Source organism: Salvelinus sp. IW2-2015, unplaced genomic scaffold (assembly GCF_002910315.2).
Source record: "Salvelinus sp. IW2-2015 unplaced genomic scaffold, ASM291031v2 Un_scaffold1085, whole genome shotgun sequence".
Lineage (NCBI taxonomy): Eukaryota > Metazoa > Chordata > Actinopteri > Salmoniformes > Salmonidae > Salvelinus > Salvelinus sp. IW2-2015.
This window is the reverse complement of record NW_019942722.1, coordinates 306,291-328,603: the sequence shown is the minus strand read 5'-3', so window position 1 is coordinate 328,603 and position 22,313 is coordinate 306,291. Positions and strand designations below refer to the sequence as shown.

The window sequence follows — 22,313 nt, the reverse complement described above, 5'->3', positions numbered from 1 at the left end:
AGGCTATATACAGGTGGTACCGTACAGAGTCAATGTGGAGGCTATATACAGGTTGGTACTCGGTACAGATTCAATGTGGAGGCTATATACAGGTGGTACCGGTACAGAGGCAATGGGAGGCTATATACAGGTGGTACCAGTACGAGTCAATGTGAGGGCTATATACAGGTGGTACCAGTACGAGTCAATGTGAGGCTATATACAGGTGGTACGGTACAGAGTCAATGTGGAGGCTATATACAGGTGGTACCGGTACAGAGTCAATGTGGAGGCTTATAACAGGTGGTACCGGTACAGAGTCAATGTGGAGGCATATACAGGGGTACGGTACGAGTCAATGTGGAGCTATATACAGGTGGTACCGGTACAGAGTCAATGTGGAGGCTATATACAGGCGGGGTACCGGTACAGAGTCAATGTGGAGGCTATATACAGGGGGTCCGGTACAAGTCAATGTGGAGGCTATATACAGGGTACCGGTACGAGTCAATGTGGAGGCTATATACAGGTGGTCCGGTACAGAATCAATGTGGAGGCTATATACAGGGGTACCGTACGAGTCAATGTGGAGGCTATATACAGGGGTACCGGTACAGAGCAATGTGGAGGCTATATACAGGGGTACGGTACTGAGTCAATGGTGGAGGCTATATACAGGTGGTACTGGTACAGAGCCAATGGAGGGGGCACCAGTTAGTCGAGCTAATTGAGGTATTATGTACATGTAGCGTATATGAAAGTGACAATGCATATATGATAAACAGAGAGTTGCAGCGTAAAAGAGAGATGGTGGGGGGGGGGGGGGGGGGGTTGGTAATGTGAAAAGGCACGTGAACCATTAATAGCAGTGGTTTGTTGAACCATGCTTAAATGGGTAACCTGGTCTGAGAGTCGAAGACTTGTGTTTGCTCCCCGAGCTTAATGTCTAAGAGGCTTTAGCTCAGTGGGCCAAAACATTCTAGTTACACCCTACTGTCACCTGCTCTGGAGGTCGCACAAGTGCCGTGCAACAGCAATCTAATGGTCATGGTGACACTGCCTTTATCTCTGTGGGCTAACACTCAGTCACACCTTCTGTGGGCGGTCACTCACCTTGCCGTGCATCAGCAATCGAATGGTGGGGTGACATTGAGTCCTCCTTCAACACACCGGAGTCCATAACTAGTACTGGATGGGAGAAGCTGTCGCTGAAGGGTCACACTGAGGGTCTTTGGTCACAAAGATGGATCTGGAGCGTCAGACAAGAGAACAGTAAGACATTTTAGAATAGTACGTTGGAGATGAAGAGTTAGGAGAGTATAGGAGGGCTGAGGACACGCGGGAGAACAATTGAGTATAGAAAGTGAGATCAGTGAACTGGATAGCTGGGTTTTGGTTTTTACCCAACAGCCTTTGTACACTAACACCAAATAGCTAGCTAGCTAGCTTGCTATTGATCTCAATAAACTTGATAGCATAGTACTGTTTACAAGAGGGTTTCTTAAACTATGGGTCGGGAACACAAAGTAGGCACTGGGCATGTAAGAGGTGAAGCACGAGTTACGAGAATACATCTATAAATCACGCGCCAATTATTTTTAAATTTGGGTCATCGGAGGACGTCACATTTTTCAATTGGTCTCTAACTGAAATAATTTAAGGACCCCCTGGTTTACAAGTAGGCTGCTGAAACCAATCAAAATAATGCCATGTTTCTTTCAGCCACGGCTGCTTTTAGTTCTAAACGGATCGCCGTTATTGTAAGAGGGGAAAAAATACATTTGCAAAAACAAGAATGTAGTGAAGTATCTCAACTCCATGGTAGTATCGTGTGGAGTTGAGATATGATTGGCAAACAAGAAATGGGGCCTTCTAGTGTGAGGTTGTTGCACGCATGATTATTATTTGTACTGTATCATGATTCATGCACCGTAACTTGCCTTTAGGCTTAAAGTAACAATCTAACTTCGTTAGAGTGGTGATCATAGCAATGATTCATGTTCACGTGTATCTTTAAGTTTGCTAGTAACTTAGCACATTGCCGGCTACCTACATAAGAGATACATTTCGCTAGCTAGCATGTTAGGCTAACTAACAAGCTGGTTAACGGTCCCAAGAGTGAATCCCGAGCGAAACAAACTTGCTGTTCAAGTTCGTGAATTAATAGACAATTGTCCGATTACTTGGCTGCAATGAATTTCAATTTCACTCATAAATAGCTGCATCGGTGAGTCTTACCGGCCGGCGCCCTCCATGCTAGCTTTATGACCTAGCATAGCATACTAATTGGGTGGCTAGCATCCGTGTGGGAGCATGTGGAGCGATATCGTTTGAATGACTGTCCATTTGACATTCACGCTAGCAATTTTCAAGAATATACATCGGTTTCATATTGCTAACACACCCTAACACTGATCATTTACAAATAAACACGCGTAAATAGCAGCCAAATGACTGATAAATAAGCTCGTGCTGGCTTTTTTATGAGCTGCGTGCAAGTACTGCGGCCTGGCAAATCCACGTGAAGCCTGGCTGTGCGTGCTACCAGCTAGCAAGATGCGGGTGTGCGTTTCTTTTAAGATTTTATTGCACACATATATAGATATTAAATGTTTCTTACCTGATCCGTGTTTTGAGATGTGTTGTCGGGGGGAGGGTGGGGTAGAAGGGGAGAGGTTCGGGAGGGTAGAAACCCAGGGGAGAGTTTTAAAAGGATTCGGGGAAGAGGAAGAGTGATAGCGTGAGATCGGCGCTCCACTGCTTTACACAAAGACAACAGAACTAAAACGTCTGAACTTCCCCCTTTCACCGAACCCTCCCACATGCCACGATAAACCCGCCCTATCTGGTTACGATGAAACAAACTGCGCACAAAGTTACAGTAGGTAATAGTAAATGTGACGTTCCAAAGCTATGCATGTTGCAATTAGCTGTTACAATGTAACAAACTACTCGATAATCTACATTGGAATTGTTACAGTATCACGTCAAGGTAAAAAAAAATGTGTTTACGTGGATACAAAACGTAGCCAATATTTTTTCTCTGTCAGAGCTGAAAAATAAAGTCACACCGATAAATATTGTGATGTAAATACAGTACTTCAAAATTCAATCATTCCAGTATTAAAATAAATATTTATTTGTTTTTTTATTGGGGAAATTCCACACATCTCTCTCACTCGCTCAGCTATAGCCTATATATTATTTATAGTTGGAAATATAATCAACCATTTGAAATATTACTTCTCATCAGTGTAAGGATAATATTATACATGATAGTGCATATCCTCATGACTGTGCAAACATTCATAGGCCTATCCCTAAATGTTAAAACTTGAAGGCATAATTCTGTTCATTATACATACTTTTGTTAGTGTTAAACAATTAATATTCAAATCATTTTCCAATCAATTTTCATTCTTAATAATAGTCCCCCCCCCCCCATCCCAACACATTCCTTCAACCTCATTGCAATTTAGGTAGAAGAAGAGCCATTTCCCATTTCATTCAAGGATGTCTTTCTGACACTGTTGGATTTGTTGGTGACATCACTCCTCGTCGCTGCTGCTGCTGCTACTGCTTGAAGAGTGCTGGGGAGGAAAAAAATGAGCATTTTGGTCATTTAGCAGACTCTTACAGTGACTTACAGTCAGTTCATTCAACTAGCGTAAGACGACCACATAACAGTTGTAAGTTCCTCAATAAAAGAAGCTATCGGTGAAATCCGTGCTAGTAAGAGCTAGTACGTAACTCGTTATCATCTCGACGACTGAATAAAGAAAGGCGGCATCACTCACACAAACCCCACAATGAAACAAGAAGAAAATAGAGTGGACAGAACCTCGGAAACCCAGAAATAAATATTTGCATCAGAGGTCAATTAAGTTCGGGGGTAGACATGTTCAAAAGATACAGGCAAAGCACGGTGACAGCTCTGCTCCCTCTCAGGCAAGCCTCACTCTCTCACAACAAAACAATAACATTTTTGACAGCAGGATGAGAAACGGGATACTCACACAAATAAACAAAAAAGTTTGATACACACACACACACACAATTATTAGTTCTCAGGCAAGAGCCTCATTTTCCAGTCTACCTAAGTCGTGTGAGTACGTTAACGCGGAGGAAAACAGGTTCAATAAAATACCTCAGAGGGGACCAGACTCAACCTTAGAGTACACACAGTGGCCTGATCCCAAATGGCACCCTATTGCACTACTTATGACCTGGGCACATATAGGGAATAGGTGCCAATTGGGAAGAACGAGTGAGTCATGGTACCATCAGTGGGAGGTACAGTCACCTGTCAACTGCACTCAAAATCCACAGACCCTCCCTGTTTTTGATTGACACACAAACAAACAGAGAGACACCCACCTTCCTGTGGCCTCCATGATGCTCAGGTGTTTGTCGGCTTTGTGCGCCTTCTTCCCTTCGCCTTCTTCATTTTTTGTGCGCCTTTGTCCAGGGACTTCCATCCCGAATCCCGCCACACCCCCAGCCATGCCGGATGCATGCCCCCGGGGTAGACTCCACCTGGATGGACCCACCAGGGTAGGGCCCTGGGTAACTCCTGGTAACCAGGTGCACTGGTCCAGCTGATAAGGTGTTGTCCTCCTGGGTATTGCCCTCCTGGGTTGGTCCGTAAGGCATGGATCCTGGAGGCATGGTGGATCATACAGGGCGGCCATACCGGGGCCATACCAGGGGCATACCGGGGCCATACAGGGGGCATACCGGGGCCATACAGGGGCCATACCGGGGGGATAAGCCGGGTTTGTGCCAGGTGCTGTACATGGGGTTCTGGCCTTGAGGGTGTGCTGGGGTTTTGGACCAGAAGGGAATGCAGGGTTGTAGCCTGGGGGAAGGCCGGGGTCTGGCCAGGGGGACCTGAACAGGATTCATAAACGTGTAATATATCCGACTATATAACTTTGGCGATAACATGAAGATAGTTATGGCCATAATATAGTATTAATCTACCTACCTTGGTTAGGCCACATAGTTGTGTCCTGAATATGAGTATGAAAAAGTGATGATCTCCTGGAAGAAACAAAAACAAAGTACTTTAAACAAACAAATAGCAGACAGGTAAAAATATTATGCAACTTATTCATAGCCCAGTTATATAAATAGCCTATTCTAATGATAGCAACAATCGAGGTGGATGTATCACAACCAACTTCCCACGATACACATAACACAGAACAGGTTATCCACTATAGAGCTGGCCAATTATAAACAAAATATCGACAAGTTACTATACAATAATTTGATCTATAAGAAATACTGTCGATTATCCTATGTAGATAACACATTTAATCTTAACACATTTAATGCTTCTCAAACGATTCTGCAGTTTGACTTTCATACCTGCGGTAGCTCTTGATGTCGATCTGACAAAGTTTCTCACGAATCGTGCTGTTTCTCTTCCCGGATACGGTGTGACTAGCAAAGGAAATACAATCCTCAGAATTGGCAAGCAGCCCCGCCCGTCAATAAAATGTTACGTTGTGCTCTCTCACCAGTCTCCTCGATATTATTTTTGCGATTATAATCGTGGTAATGGAGAGGTAAACACACCCCAGGAAATTCAACTCAAACAATAACTGAAAATTGCTCCCAAGCCCTAATGCACAAGAGTTGCACCATACAGTTCTCAGTGGCGATCTAGCCGGCAAATTCAAGGCACCCTATGTTTAGCCTGTCCGCCCGCAGTATGCGCACGCACAACTGACTCTATGGGGTCAAGGGAAGGCTCTCGATTGTGACAGCGAATGCCAGTGAAAAACTTGTCGCTAAACCAGGGATTGCTTATCTATCAACAGGCCAACGATGCCCTCTCCCGCCTCAGAAACCCAGGCAGAAGCACGGTGACAGCTCTGCTCCCTCTCAGGCAAGCCTCACTCTCTCACAACAAAACAATAACATTTTTTGACAGCAGGATGAGAAACGAGATACTCACACAAATAAACAAAAAGTTTGATACACACACACACACTGACCAAAAAGTTATTTTGTTGGCATTTACGTATGTCCCCATTATCCTGTCTCTTATACACATCTAGATGTGTATAAGAGACAGGGTTAGTCGAGCTAATTGAGGTATTATGTACATGTAGGTATAGTTAAAGTGACAATGCATATATGATAAACAGAGAGTTGCAGCGTAAAAGAGGAGTTGGTGGGGGGGGGGGGGGGGGGGGGGTTGGTAATGTGAAAAGGGCACGTGAACCATTAATAGCAGTGGTTTGGTGAACCATGCTTAAATGGGTAACCTGGTCTGAGAGTCGAAGACTTGTGTTTGCTCCCCGAGCTTAATGTCTAAGAGGCTTTAGCTCAGTGGGCCAAAACATTCTAGTTACACCCTACTGTCACCTGCTCTGGGAGGTCGCACAAGGTGCCGTGCAACAGCAATCTAATGGTCATGGTGACACTGCCTTTATCTCTGTGGGCTAACACTCAGTCACACCTTCTGTGGGCGGTCACTCACCTTGCCGTGCATCAGCAATCGAATGGTGAGGGTGACATTGAGTCCTCCTTCAATCACACCGGAGTCCATAACTAGTACTGGATGGGAGAAGCTGTCGCTGAAGGGTCACAACTGAGGGTCTTTGGTCACAAAGATGGGATCTGGAGGTCAGACAAGAGAACAGTAAGACATTTTAGAATAGTACTTGGAGATGAAGAGTTAGGAGAGTATAGGAGGGCTGAGGGACACGCGGGAGAACAATTGAGTATAGAATGTGAGATCAGTGAACTGGATAGCTGGGTTTTGGTTTTTACCCAACAGCCTTTGTACACTAACACCAAATAGCTAGCTAGCTAGCTTGCTATTGATCTCAATAAACTTGATAGCATAGTACTGTTTACAAGAGGGTTTCTTAAACTATGGGTCGGGAACACAAAGTAGGCACTGGCATGTAAGAGGTGAAGCACGAGTTACGAGAATACATCTATAAAATCACGCGCCAATTATTTTTAAATTTGGGTCATCGGAGGACGTCACATTTTTCAATTGGGTCTCTAACTGAAATAATTTAAGGACCCCCTGGTTTACAAGTAGGCTGCTGAAACCATCCAAATAATGCCATGTTTCTTTCAGCCACGGCTGCTTTTAGTTCTAAACGGATCGCCGTTATTGTAAGAGGGGAAATAAATACATTTGCAAAAACAAGAATGTAGTGAAGTATCTCAACTCCATGGTAGTATCGTGTGGAGTTGAGATATGATTGGCAAACAAGAAATGGGGCCTTCTAGTGTGAGGTTGTTGCACGCATGATTATTATTTGTACTGTATCATGATTCATGCACCGTAACTTGCCTTTAGGCTTAAAGTAACAATCTAACTTCGTTAGAGTGGTGATCATAGCAATGATTCATGTTCACGTGTATCTTTAAGTTTGCTAGTAACTTAGCACATTGCCGGCTACCTACATAAGAGATACATTTCGCTAGCTAGCATGTTAGGCTAACTAACAAGCTGGTTAACGGTCCCCAAGAGTGAATCCCGAGCGAAACAAACTTGCTGTTCAAGTTCGTGAATTAATAGACAATGTGTCCGATTACTTGGCTGCAATGAATTCAATTTCACTCATAAATAGCTGCATGCGGTTGAGTCTTACCGGCCGGCGCCCTCCATGCTAGCTTTATGACCTAGCATAGCATACTAATTGGGTGGCTAGCATCCGTGTGTGGAGCATGTGGAGCGATATCGTTTGAATGACTGTCCATTTGACATTCACGCTAGCAATTTTTCAAGAATATACATCGGTTTCATATTGGCTACACACACCCTAACACTGATCATTTACAAATAAACACGCGTAAATAGCAGCCAAATGACTGATAAATAAGCTCGTGCTGGCTTTATTATGAGCTGCGTGCAAGTACTGCGGCCTGGCAAATCCACGTGAAGCCTGGCTGTGCGTGCTACCAGCTAGCAAGATGCGGTGTGCGTTTCTTTTAGATTTTATTGCACACATATATAGATATTAAATGTTCTTACCTGATCCGTGTTTTGAGATGTGTTGTCGGGGGGAGGGTGGGGTAGAAGGGGAGAGGTTCGGGAGGGTAGAAACCCAGGGGAGAGTTTTAAAAGGATTCGGGGAAGAGGGAAGAGTGATAGCGTGAGATCGGGCGCTCCACTGCTTTACACAAAGACAACAGAACTAAAACGTCTGAACTTCCCCCTTTCACCGAACCCTCCCACAGCCACGATAAACCCGCCTATCTGGTTACGATGAAACAAACTGCGCACAAAGTTACAGTAGGTAATAGTAAATGTGACGTTCCAAAGCTATGCATGTTGCAATTAGCTGTTACAATGTAACAAACTACTCGATAATCTACATTGGAATTGTTACAGTATCACGTCAAGGTAAAAAAAAAAATGTGTTTACGTGGATACAAACGTAGCCAATATTTTTTCTCTGTCAGAGCTGAAAAATAAAGTCACACCGATAAATATTGTGATGTAAATACAGTACTTCAAAATTCAATCATTCCAGTATTAAAATAAATATTTATTTGTTTTTTTACTGGGGAAATTCCACACATCTCTCTCACTCGCTCAGCTATAGCCTATATATTATTTATAGTTGGAAATATAATCAACCATTTGAAATATTACTTCTCATCAGTGTAAAGGCATAATATTATACATGATARTGCATATCCTCATGACTGTGCACACATTCATAGGCCTATCCCTAAATGTTAAGACTATGAAGGCACAATTCTGTTCATTATACATACTTTTGTTAGTGTTAAACAATTAATATTCAAATCATTTTCCAATCAATTTTTCATTCTTAATAATAGTCCCCCCCCCCCCCCATCCCAACACATTCCTTCAACCTCATTGCAATTTAGGTAGAAGAAGAGGCCATTTTCCCATTTCATTCAAGGATGTCTTTCTGACACTGTGTTGGATGTTGTTGGTGACATCACTCCTCGTCGCTGCTGCTGCTGCTACTGCTTGAAGAGTGCTGGGGAGGAAAAAAATGAGCATTTTGGTCATTTAGCAGACTCTTACAGTGACTTACAGTCAGTTCATTCAACTAGGTAAGACGACCACATAACAGTTGTAAGTTCCTCAATAAAAGAAGCTATCGGTGAAATCCGTGCTAGTAAGAGCTAGTACGTAACTCGTTATCATCTCGACGACTGAATAAAGAAAGGCGGCATCACTCACACAACCCCACAATGAAACAAGAAGAAAATAGGTGGACAGAACCTCGGAAACCCAGAAATAAATTATTGCATCAGATGCTCAATTAAGTTCCGGGGGTAGACATGTTTCAAAAGATACAGGCAGAAGCACGGTGACAGCTCTGCTCCCTCTCAGGCAAGCCTCACTCTCTCACAACAAAACAATAACATTTTTTGACAGCAGGATGAGAAACGGGATACTCACACAAATAAACAAAAAGTTTGATACACACACACACACACAAATTATTAGTTCTCACGGCAAGAGCCTCATTTTCCAGTCTACCTAAGTCGTGTGAGTACGTTAACGCGAGGAAAACAGGTCAATAAAATACCTCAGAGGGGACCAGACTCAACTTAGAGTACACACAGTGGCCTGATCCCAAATGGCACCCTATTGCACTACTTATGACCTGGGCACTATAGGGAATAGGGTGCCAATTGGGAAGAACGGAGTGAGTCATGGTACCATCAGTGGGAGGTACAGTCACCTGTCAACTGCACTCAAAATCCACAGACCCTCCCTGTTATTGATTGACACACAAACAAACAGAGAGACACCCACCTTCCTGTGGCCTCCATGATGCTTCAGGTGTTTGTCGGCTTTGTGCGCCTTCTTCCCCTTCGCCTTCTTCATTTTTTTGTGCGCCTTGTGTCCAGGGACTCCCATCCCGAATCCCGCCACACCCCCAGCCATGCCGGGATGCATGCCCCCGGGGTAGACTCCACCTGGATGGACCCCACCAGGGTAGGGCCCTGGGTGAACTCCTGGGTAACCAGGTGCACCTGGTCCAGCTGGATAAGGGTGTTGTCCTCCTGGGTATTGCCCTCCTGGGTGTTGTCCGTAAGGCATGGATCCTGGAGGCATGGCTGGATTCATACAGGGGGCCATACCGGGGGCCATACCAGGGGGCATACCGGGGGCCATACCAGGGGGCATACCGGGGGCCATACCAGGGGCCATACCGGGGGGATAAGCCGGGTTTGTGCCAGGTGCGTACATGGGGTTCTGGCCTTGAGGGTGTGCTGGGTTTGGACCAGAAGGGAATGCAGGGTTGTAGCCTGGGGGGAAGGCCGGGTTCTGGCCAGGGGGACCTGAACAGGATTTCATAAACGTTGTAATATATCCGACTGATATAACTTTGGCGATAACATGAAGATAGTTATGGCATAATATAGTATTAATCTACCTACCTTGGTTAGGCCACATGTTGTGTCCTGAATATGAGTATGAAAAAGTGATGATCTCCTGGAAGAAACAAAAACAAAGTACTTTAAACAAACAAATAGCAGACAGGTAAAATTATATGCAACTTATTCATAGCCCAGTTATTAAATAGCCTATTCTAATGATAGCAACATCGAGTGGATGTATCACAACCAMCTTCCCACGATACACATAACATGAACAGGTTAGTCCACTATAGAGCTTGGCCAATTATAACAAAATATCGACAAGTTACTATACAATAATTTGATTCTATAAGAAATACTGTCGATTATCCTATGTAGATAACACATTTAATGCTTAACACATTTAATGCTTCTCAACGATCTGCAGTTTGACTTTCATACCTGCGGTAGCTTCTTGATGTCGATCTGACAAAGTTTCTCACGAATTCGTTGCTGTTTCTCTTCCGGATAGGGGTGTGACTAGCAAGGAAATACAATCCTCAGAATTGGCAAGCAAGCCCCGCCCGTCAATAAAATGTTACGTGTGCTCTCTCACCAGTCTCCTCGATATTATTTTTTGCGATTATATCGTTGGTAATGGATAGGTAAACACACCCAGGAAATTCAACTCAACAATACTGAATTGTAGGCTATTGCACAATTGGACATTACAGTCAAGTGGATTTCAATAGGACACTGTAGGTGCGCAGTATGCGCACACAACTCTATGGGTAGGCCGATTGGACAGAATGCGTAAACTTGTCGTAAAAGATGTGCTTATCATCAGACAACCCCATAACATGTAGGTGCGCAACTCTATGGGTAGGCCTATTGGACAGAATGCGTAAAAGTGTCGTAAAAGATGTGCTTCTTGTCAGACAAACCCATAACATAATGAGCATACGTGCTACAGTAATATGCGAGAAGATAACATATGACGCGTAGACAAAGTTCAGATTCTGCAGTCTTGAAGAAATGTAGAAGATACCATAGCGCCAAAAAAAGGAGCAGTGTTTCAATCGAATTGGGTTTCTCAATGTCTAGGCTATTGCAGTGATCTGGTCCCTTTATTGTAGTTTTTAAGGGAAAGAGCTAGTCAGTTGTACAACTGAATGCCTTCAACTGAAATGTGTCTTCCGCATTTAACCCAACCCCTCTGAGTCAGAGTTAACTGGTGGGTTAACTGCCTTGCTCAGGGGCAGAACGACATATTTTTACATTGTCAGCTCGGGGATTGGAGCTAGCAACCTTTCGGTTACTGGCCCAACACTCTAACCGCTTACCTGCGGCCCCTCCTCACCAAGGTAAAATGTGTTTTATATTGGATATTCGGATTTCTCTTATCTATAGCTATTGAACATGACTATGAGATGGTGTATTCTGAATCAGGGTGGATGTAGAAAAATCCACACCTTTTTTTAATACTTTTTAAAATAATAAGAAATCTGTTTTTAAATCTTCAAAAGCTCCTAGAAAAAGTGTGCCATAACTATGAAAATTATACACTACATGGCCAAAAGTATGTGGACACCCTACAAATTAGTTGGATTCAGCTATTTCAGCACACCCGTTGCTGACCGGTGTATAAAATCCAGAAAACAGCCATGCRATCTCCATAGACAAACACTGGCAGTAGAATGGCCTGTAATGAAGAGCTCAGTGACTTTTAACTTGGCACTGTCATAGGATGCCACCTTTCCAACAAGTCAATTCGTCAAATGTATGCTTTTCTAGAGCTGCCCCATTCAACTGTAAGTGCTGTTATTGTGAAGTAGAAATGTCTAGGAGCAACAACGGCTCAGCCGTGAMGTGGTAGGCCACACAAGCTCACAGAATGGGACCGCCAAGTGATGAAGCGCGTAGCGCGTAAAAATTGTCTGTCCTCAGTTGCAACACTTACTATAGAGCTCCAAACTGCCTCTGGAAGCAATGTCAGCACAATAACTGTTCATCTGGAGCTTCAAGATGTCCCAAGCCTAGATCACCATGCGCAATGCCAAGCGTCGGCTGGAGTGGTGTAAAGCTCGCTGCCATTGGACTCTGGAGCAGTGGAAACGTGTCCTCTAGAGTGATAAATCACGCTTCACCATCTGGCAGTCCGACAGACAAATCTGAGTTTGACGGATGCCAGGAGAACGCTACAAGCCCGAATGCATAGTGCCAACTGTAAAGTTTGGTGGAAAAGGAATAATGGCCTGCAGCTGTTTTGTCATGGTTCGGGCCCCTTAGTTCCTGTGAAGGGAAATCGTAATGCTACAGTATACAATTACATTCTAGACGATTCTGTGCTTCCAACTTTGTGGAAACAGTTTGGGGAAGGCCCTTTCCTGTTTCCGCATGACAATGCCCTTGTGCACAAAGTGAGGTCAATACAGAAATGTTTTTCCGAGATCGGTGTGAACTTGACTGGTCTGCACAGAGCCCTGACCTCAACCCCATCGAACACCCTTGGGATCAATTGGAACGCCGACTGCGAGCCAGGCCTAATCGCCCAACATCAGTGCCCGACCTCACTAATGCTCTTGTGGCTGAATGGAAGCAAGTCCCCGCAGCAACGTTCCAACATCTAGTGGAAAACCTTCCCAGAAGAGTGGAGGCTTTTATAGCAGCAAAGGGGTGGACGAACTCCATATTAATTACCATGATTTTGGAATGAGATGTTCGACGAGCAGGAGTCCACATATTGTCCACATATTGTCCTTAGCTTTTTTGTTGTTGTTGAAATTATTGTTAGATTATCTTTTAAGCCTGGAATTGTTGTCCATCCTCCCCCGATTCAGAATATATCTATTTTCATAGTCATGGCATGCTTGGTTCAGTAGCTATTGAGGAGACAATACAGAATATCCAGTATAAAACACATTTTACCTAGGTTCCCAAACCTGTTGCAATCCTATTACCCGCTACAGCTCTCACTCTGATGATACTAAAATTGACAGTATTAATCATTACACAGTCTATTAACCCTACATGGGACGGCAGGTAGCCTAGTGGTTAGAGCATTGGAATGGTAACCGAAAGGTTGAATCCCCGAGCTGACAAAGTGAAAATCTGTCGTTCTTCCTCTGAACCAGGCAGTTAATCCACTGTTTCCTTGGCCGTCAATGAAAATAAGAATTTGTTCTTAACTGATTTGCCTAGTTAAATAAAGATACAAAGAAACTACATCATAGGCTACAATCACAAACATGCCCTGAGCCTAATATTAGAAGAATGTGGGTTGGCAGGTAGCCTAGCGGTTAATAACATTGGACCAGTAACCAAAAGGGGGGGCACACCCCCATCCACATCAACGGGGCTGTAGTGGAGCGGATCGAGAGCTTCAAGTTCCTCGGTGTCCAAATCACTAAGGACTTAACATGGTCCACTCACACTCGTACAGTCGCAAAGAAGGCGCGACATCACCTCTTCCCCCTCAGGAGGTTGAAAAGATTTGGCATGGGCCCTCAAATCCTCAAATGACTAAATACTCAGAAGTAACTGAAATACATATTTCAAATACATGTAACAGAAATACTCTCCTTTTACAAAAAAAAAACGACATATAAATACTTTAGTAACCTTAACCCAACACATAGCAACCTCGTTAAGAGGTGTGGAACTCTTGGCATAACAGGTGATGGGTTGACAGTCGCTGGAGCTGGTTTTGAGTTCTGACCTCCCAATTCGCTACATTGGTGTCAGAAGTGGTAATGATGCCTGTGAGGCCATCGGAGAGGCGTGATATGCGTGAGGGACTTGGTATAGAGAAGCATGGGGGCACGCTCTCCCAAAGGAAGTTGGTAGTGTAGCGACCTTAAACCAACACTATAGCGACCTTATCAAGAGGTTAAGATATCTCGGCGTAATGGTTTGACAGCGACTGGACCTGGGTTTGATTCCAGTCGGAACTGCCCCTGGAATTCGCTACAATACTACCCCAAGGAATAGTCCGTGTGGACAGTTTTACCGTTGGGTTGATGTTTCAAAGATGATTCATTGCCATAAATATAAACAACAATTGTACACCCAGAACATTCCCTTGCTGACATGATGTATTGCTGGTGGTATTATGGTATCCAAAGGTCAGCTGGCTGCCCAACCCAGAAGGTGAAAGAGCGATATGCTATCTCAAAGGTGCACAAACAAATTTTCTCAAGCAGTCTTCAAGAACAGACCATGAAGATATTTCAGGGATTTGATGTCCTGATGTTCGAGTTGTGATTCTAGCCATAACAAGGTAAGGAACCAAATGTATTACATGAAAGCATATGGATTGTATTGTGGAATCCTTTTCAATTTAGGAAATCTGTTACCAAGTATTCCCAAGCATAAATAGAGAGACTATGTAGTCATATCCCAAAGTAATCAAGGTTTGAAATTATTATGTTTTTGCTAAATACTGTATCTGTTTGGGCTTCTTGCAGTCAATTTGCAGTGTACAAATTATTTGTAAATTGCGAGTTCAAATCTCATCACTGACAACTTTAGCATTTAAGCTAAATATCAACTTTTTAGCTACATYGCAACTGCTTGGCATGTTAGCTAACCTTTCCCATAACCTTAACCCTTTTAGATAACCCTTCCTTCCCCCAACCCTAACCTAACTCCTAACCTTAACTCTTTAACCTAACTCCTAAACTTAACCTTAACCCTAACCCCTAGCGTAGCTATAGTTAGCGAGCTAGCTAACATTAGCCTCCTAGCTGAATTCATAACATATACTTTTAGCAAATTCGTAACATATTGTAAGTTTAGGGAATTCGAAACGTATTGTACGTGTGCAAATTCGGAACATATTGTAAGTTTAGCAAATTCGTGACATATAATACAAATTGTAATTCGTAGCATATCATACGAAATTGGTGATGGAAATCCACAAAATGATTACATACCATATGAAACGTAACATATTGTAAAAACTATTGGTCGCTAAATCCGGAGAACTTGCAGACCATGTAAAAAAACAGTTGGTCACTAAATCCGTCGAGAAGGACCACGTAAAAACGGTTGGCTGGTATGCCCTACCCGTACTGAAGCGGATCGGCTGCGAATTGTTTTCTCACCCGTCTAGAAGCGGTCGGCTGGGAATGCCCTCACCCGTCTGAGCGGTCGGCCGTGATGCCCTCATCCGCCTGAGCGGTCGGCCGTGAATGCCCTCATCCGCCTGAGCGTCGCCGGGAATGCCTCACCCGTCTGAGCGGTCGGCCGTGAATGCCCTCACCGTCTGAGCGGTCGGCCGTGAATGTTCTCACCCGTCTGAGAGGTCGGCCGTGAATGCCCTCACCCGTCTGAGCGGTCGGGTGTGAATGCCCTCACCCGTCTGAGCGGTCGGCTGTGAATGCCTCATCCCGCTGAGCGGTCGGCTGTGAATGCCATCCGCCTGAGCGGTCGGCGGAATGCCTCACCCGTCTGAGCGGTCGGCCGTGAATTCCTCACCCGTCTGAGCGTCGTCGGCGTGATGCCCTCATCCGCCTGAGCGGTCGGCGCGTGAATGCCTCACCCGTCTGAGGTCGGCCGTGAATGTCCTCACCCGTCTGAGCGGTCGGCCGTGAATGCCTCACCGCCTGAGCGTCGGGGAATGCCTCACCCGTCTGAGCGGTCGGCCGTGAATGCCCTCACCGCCTGAGCGGTCGGTGTGAATGCCTCATCCGCCTGAGCGGTCGGCGGAATCCTCACCGTCTGAGCGGTCGGCCGTGAATGCCCTCACCCGTCTGAGCGGTCGGCGTGAATGTTCTCACCGTCTGAGAGGTCGCCGTGAATGCCCTCACCCGTCTGAGCGGTCGGCTGCTGATGCCCTCATCCGCCCTGAGCGGTCGGCCGGTGAATGCCCTCACCCGTTCTGAGCGGTCGGCCGTGAATGTCCCTCACCGTCTGAGCGGTCGGCCGTGAATGCCTCATCCGCCTGAGCGGTCGGCGTGGAATGTCCTCACCCGTCTGAGCGGTGCTGTCCCTCACCCGTCTGAGCGGTCGGCCGTGAATGCCCTCATTCTGAGCGGGTGAATCCCCACGCGTGCGTCGGGGTCCCCGTCTGAGCGGTCGGCGATGTTCTCACCCGCTGACGCGGTCGGGTGAATGCCTTCACCCGATCGGCCGTGAATGCCCTCACCGCTGAGCGGTCGGCCTGTGGATGCCCTCATCCGCCTGAGCGGTCGGCCGGGATGCCTCTGAGTGTCGCTGTCCTCACCCGTCTGAGCGGTCGGCCGTGAATGTTCTACCCGTCTGAGGCGCTCTGGCGTCGGGAATGCCCTCACCCGTCTGAGCGGTCGGCGTGAATGCCTCACCCGCCTGAGCGGTCGGCTGTGAATGCCCTCATCCGCCTGCCTGGCGGTCGGCCGGGAATGCCCTCACCCGTTCTGAGCGGTCGGCCGTGAATGTCCTCACCCTCTGAGCGGTCGGCCGTTCCGGTCGGCCGTGAATGCCCTTCATCCGCCTGAGCGGTCGGGTGTGAATGCCCTCACCCGTCTGAGCGGGTCGGCTGGAATGCCCTCACCCGTCTGAGGCGGTCGGCGCCGTGAATGCCCTCACCCGTCTGAGCGTTCGGCCGGGAATGTCCTCACCGTCTGAGCGGTCGGCTACCTCCGTCCGTGAAGTCTGAGGTCGGCCGTGAATTCCTCACCCGTCTGACGGTCGGCGTGAATGCCTCGTGCTGCGCGGTCGCCTGGAATGCCCTACCCGTCTGAGAGGTCGGCCGTGAATGCCTCACCCGTCTGCCGCGGTCGGCCGTGATGCCCTCATCCGTCTCCGTGAATGTCCTCACCCGTCTGATCGGCCGGAATGCCCTCACCGTTGAGCGTTTCGGTGTCACTCGGTCCTGAATGCCCTCACCCGTCTGAGCGGTCGGCCGTGAATGCCCTCACCCGTCTGCGCGGTCGGCCGTGAATGCCCTCACCCGTCTGAGAGGTCGGCCGTGAATGCCCTCACCCGTCTGAGTGGTCGGCTGTGAATGCCCTCACTCACTCGCTTCTAACTGATTGGTCTGGTTCTGTCCTCTATAGTGCTGTCCTGTTAGAACATRATGTTGAGGCCCATCACTGTACTCTTGATAGTCACCATCACACACAGACAGCTGTTTCCATTTGAAGATGTTTATATGATTTTGGAAATCTGAATGACTTGGAATCTTATTTTTGTGGTTCTATAAAACAAAGATATGAACACATGTAAACAGTATTAGTTAAGGGTTGTAACTATGCAATGTACATATGTACATGAGTAAATGGCATTACACTTATAACATGTCTATAAAGGTCTATAAACACGGCATCAATATAAAAAATAAACTTCAACATTCACCTCTTGGAGAGAGAGAGAGAGAGAGAGAGAGAGAGAGAGAGAGAGAGAGAGAAAAACAAATTACTTGGATTGACAAAGGGTCAAGATTTATCATGTCTGCCCTGGAACCAAAGGGTCATATATTACTCTGCACATGAGCTCCAGGAACTGTTTTGAGATGACTCTAGAAGCTCGCAGATGGCAGCGCAATAAAACCCCTTAATAAAGGCCACTATGGAAAATGCTGTGGTAGTGTGTTCATGCAAAATACTATATTTACCAATACAACAATTAATCCCACTTCTGCAAAAGTACTTGTGCAACCAATGCAATAATAACACTTATGGCAGTACAGAATAATACTACATATGACACAATTAAATCAAATGTTATTGGACATATCCATATATCCACAGCAGATGCTATTAAGGGTGTATCAGCATGCTGGTGTTCCTAGCTCCAACAGTGTCAGTAGTATCTAACAATTCACAACAATACACACACATCTAAAAGTAAAAGAATGGAATTAGGTTGAGCAATGTCGGAGTGACATTGACTAAAATACAGTAGAATAGAATACTGTATATACATATATGTTCCATTATTAAAGTGGCCAGTGATTCCATGTCTATGCACAGTGCCTTTGGAAAGTATTCAGACCTCTTGACTTTTTCCACATTYTGTTATGTAACAGCCTTATTATAAAATTGATTAAAACCATTTTTTTTACTCAGCAATCAACACACAATACCCCATAATGACAAAGTGAAAACAGGTTTTTAGAATTTTTTGCTGATTTATTAAAAATAATAAACAGAAATACCTTATTAACATAGGTTTTCAGACCCTTTGCTATGAGACTCGAAATTGAGCTCAGGTGCATCCTGTTCCCGTTGATCATCCTTGAGATGTTTCTACAACTTGATTGGAGTCCACCTGTGGTAAATTCAATTGATTGGACATGATTTGGAAAGGCACACACCTGTCTATACAAGGTCCCACAGTTGACAGTGCAAGTCAGAGAAAAAAACAAGCCGTGAGGTCGAAGGAATTGTCCGTAGAGCTCCGAGACAGGATTGTGTCGAGGCACAGATCTGGGGAAGGGTACCTAAAAATGTATGCCGCATTGAAGGTCCCCCAGAACACAGTGACCTTCATCATTCTTAAATAGAAGAATTTTGGAAATACCAAAACTCTTCCTAGAGCTGGCCGCCCGGCCAAACGTAGAAATTGGGCTCCCGAGTGGCGCAGCAGTCTAAGGTTCTGCATCTCAGTGCTAGAGGTGTCACTACAGACCCTGGTTTAAATCCAGGTTGTATCACAACTGGCTGTGATTGGGAGTCCCATAGGGTGGTGCACAATTGGCCCAGCGTTGCCCGGGTTTGGCCGGTGTAGGCCGTCATTGTAAATAAGAATTTCTTCTTAACTGACTTGCCTGGTTAAATGAAGGTTCAATTTTTAAAAAATTAAATGGGGGAGAAGGGCATTGGTCAGGGAGGTGACCAAGAACCCGATGGTCACTCTTTTTCTCCCCAATTTCATGGTATCCAATTGGTAGTTACAGTCTTGCCTCATCACTGCAACTCCCGTACGGACTCGGGAGAGGCGAAGGTCGAGAGCCGTGCGTCCTCCAAAACACAACCCAACCAAGCCTCACTGCTTCTAGACACAATGCACACATAACCCGGAAGCCAGCCGCACCAATTTGTCGGAGGAAACACCGTACACCTGGTGACTGTGTCAGCGTGCACTGCGCCTGGCCCGCCACACGAGTCGCTAGTGTGCGATGGGACAAGGACATCCCTGCCAGCCAAACCCTCCCCTAACCCGGACGATGCTGGGCCAATTTTGCGCCGCTCCAGTCGCGGCCGGCTGGGACTCTAACCCAGAATCTCTAGTGGCACAGCTAACACTGCGATGCAGTGCCTTAGACCACTGCACCACTCGGGAGGCCACTCTGACTGAGCTCTAGAGTTCCTCTGTGATGAGACAACCTTCCAGAAGGACAACCATCTCTGCAGCACTCCACCAATCAGGCCTTTATGGTAGAGTGGCAATACGGAAGCCACTCCTCAGTAAAAAGGCACATGACAGCCCACTTGGAGTTTGCCAAAAGGCACCTAAAGACTCTTAGACCATGAGAAACAAGATTCTCTGGTCTGATGAAACCAAGATTGAACTCTTTGGCCTGAATTCCAAGTTTCACATCTGGAGGAAACCTGGCACCATCCCTACGATGAAGCATGGTGGTGGCAGCATCATGCTGTGGGGATGTTTTTCAGCAGCAGGGACTGGGAGACTAGTCAGGATCAAGGGAAAGTATGACGGCAACAGTTTTTTTAACCAGGGGGAGGAGGGGGATCTTGATGAAAACTGCTCCAGAGCGTCAGGACCTCAGACTGGGGTGAGGTTCACCTTCACAGGACACAACCCTAAGCACACAGTCAAGACAACGCAGGAGTGGCTTCAGGCAAGTCTCTGAATGTCCTTGAGTGACCCAGCCAGGCCCAACTGAAACCGATCGAACATCATGGAGAGACCTGAAAACAGCTGTAATCGTCCCCATAAAACCTGACAGAGCTTGGAGGATCTGTAGAGAAGAATTGGAGAAATCCCATACAGGTGTGCCAAGCTTGTGCATCTAGCCAGAGAAGACTCATGCTGTAATCGCTGCAAAGGTGCTTCAGTAGAGTAAAGGGTCTGAATATTATGTAAAATGTAAATTTTGCATTTTTTATTTGTAATATATTTGCAAAATGTTCTACAAACCTGTTTTAGCTTTGTATTATGGGGTATTGTGATGTCATTATGGGGTATTGTGTGTAGATTGATGAGGGGGGAAAAAAACTGTAATCCATTTTAGAATAATTGTAAAAGTAACAAATATGTGGAAAAGCAAGGGGAAAAAGTCTTTAATATTTTCTGAAGACACAGCTTTCTAAGGTGCATGTTGAGTAGTGTGGTAGCTGGCTAAGTGATGGCTATTTACAGTCTGATGGCCTTGAGATTGAAGCTGTTTTTCAGTCTTTCGGTCAGAGTGGTTGAGACGATAGATCCCTTGAGTACGCAGGATGTCAGAGAGGTTAGAGGCAACATTATCACTAGGAAAAGTACCCAGGAGTAGAAGTATAGAGTATACTAGAGAAGAGATAGAGGTTAGAGGAAAACAGATCCCTGAGTACAGGATGTCAGAGAGAGATCTAGAGGATAAGAAATCCCTGAGTACAGAGATTAGAGAGGATAAGAGGGACATACAGATGCCCTGAGTACAGGATGTCAGAGAGGTTAGAGGGACAATAGATCCACTGAGTACCAGGATGTCAAGAGAGGTTAGAGGGACAATAGATCCTGAGTACGGATGTCAGAGAGGTTAGAGGACAAGATCCTGGTACCAGGATGTCAGAGAGGTTAGAGGACGAAATCCCTGAGTACCAGGATGTCAGAGAGTAGAGGGACAATACTCACTGAACATCCAGGTGTCAGAGAGGTTAGAGGGACAATAGATCCCTGCTACAGCCATTAGCAACCTGATGATCATGCGAGTTGGGTAACTAATACAATGTCCAGAGTGAATAAAAGGAGATTACCGTGGAATTTGCCACTGTCATGACTATCACTACGGGTAGGGCGGTAAAAAGGTCACCTTGTTGTTGGGCCCTGGTGGAAGATAACAGAGGAAGAATGCAGCTTCTTACCTTGTCAGCTCGTGGATTCAATCCAGCAACCTTTGTGTTACTGCCCAACGCTCTACCACATAGGCTACCATTGACCTTGATCAGAGGAGCTTTGTATGGCTAATGTTATTGTGCCTCATTGTGCTTCAACTGTTTAATGACCGTCTGTATTTTTGCCTAACGTTACTGTAACGTTTTGCTCCATGTCTTTGGTTAGGTTCAATGAGTCTCTCTGAGGAGGGCGAGCGTGGGCACTGCCTCTAGTGAGTCTCTCTGAGGAGAGAGAGCAGTGGCCACTGCTCTAAGATGAGTCTCTCTGAGGAGAGAGAGCAGTGGGCCTGCTCTAAGATGGTTCTTTGAGAGGAGAGCAGTGGGCACTGCCTCTAAGATGAGTCTCTCTGAGGAGAGAGAGCAGTGGCCACTGCTCAAGATGAGTCTCTCTGAGGAGGGAGAGCAGTGGGCCACTGCCTCTAAGATGAGTCTCTCTGAGAGAGAGAGAGCAGTGGGCACTGCTCTAGATGAGTCTCTCTGGAGAACATGACACCAACTCAAAAGCTGAAAGGTGGGGAGGAAAGGATAGATAGAGAGAGAGAGTGTCTGTATGTGTGTGTGTTTGTCTGTGTTTGTGTCTGTCTGTCTGTCTGTTGTCTGTCTGTCTGTCTGTCTGTCTGTCTGTTGTCTGTGTCTGTCTGTGTCTGTTGTCGTGTTGTCTGTGTCTGTCTGTTGTCTGTTCTGTCTGTCTGTCTGTCTGTCTGTCTGTCTGTCTGTCTGTCTGTCTGTCTGTCTGTGTGTGTGTGTGTGTGTGTGTGGTGTTGTGTGTGTGTGTGTGTGTGTCCATGTGTGTGTGCGTGTGTCTTGTGTGTCCATGTGTGTGTTTGTGTCTGTCTGTCCGTCCGTCTGTCTGTGTCTCTGTGTGTGTGTGTGTGTCTACAATGCATACATGTACAGTGGGGCAAAAAAGTATTTAGTCAGCCACCAATTGTGCAAGTTCTTCCTCTTAAAAAAATGAGAGAGGCTTTA

General features: G+C 45.8%; 3 protein-coding genes across 10 annotated transcripts in view; all 3 read right to left on the bottom strand.

The window, feature by feature from the left end:
- LOC112069704 (poly(rC)-binding protein 2) overlaps positions 1–8,139 on the bottom strand; it is a 16,819-nt gene extending 8,680 nt beyond the window's left edge. For 7 of the 8 annotated variants that reach the window (XM_024137077.2, XM_024137080.2, XM_024137081.2 and 4 more), the window contains exons 1-2: positions 7,988–8,139; positions 6,473–6,612 (exon numbers count right to left, since the gene is read on the bottom strand). In XM_024137077.2, the coding sequence (XP_023992845.1) occupies positions 6,473–6,541 (69 nt within the window). In that variant the 5' untranslated portion in view covers positions 6,542–6,612; positions 7,988–8,139. Of the gene's footprint in view, positions 1–1,092; positions 1,229–6,472; positions 6,613–7,987 lie in introns of those variants that run through there. The other variant, XM_070438670.1, reaches the window with a different exon arrangement.
- Positions 3,095–4,982, bottom strand: LOC112069706 (proline-rich protein 13-like). The gene is given in 8 exon segments (XM_024137084.2): positions 3,095–3,569; positions 4,357–4,379; positions 4,382–4,486; positions 4,489–4,621; positions 4,624–4,649; positions 4,652–4,846; positions 4,849–4,869; positions 4,967–4,982. Coding segments are annotated over 8 exon segments (561 nt in total). The 3' UTR covers positions 3,095–3,527.
- Positions 8,140–8,483: 344 nt separating the features above from the next.
- LOC112069705 (proline-rich protein 13) lies at positions 8,484–11,027 on the bottom strand. The gene is made up of 4 exons (XM_024137083.2): positions 10,768–11,027; positions 10,387–10,441; positions 9,758–10,287; positions 8,484–8,969 (listed from the first exon to the last, which is right to left on the bottom strand). The coding sequence occupies exons 2-4, from the start codon at positions 10,400–10,402 to the stop codon at positions 8,928–8,930; spliced, it is 588 nt and encodes a 195-aa protein (XP_023992851.1). The 5' UTR covers positions 10,403–10,441; positions 10,768–11,027; the 3' UTR covers positions 8,484–8,927.
- Positions 11,028–22,313: the final 11,286 nt, after the last annotated feature.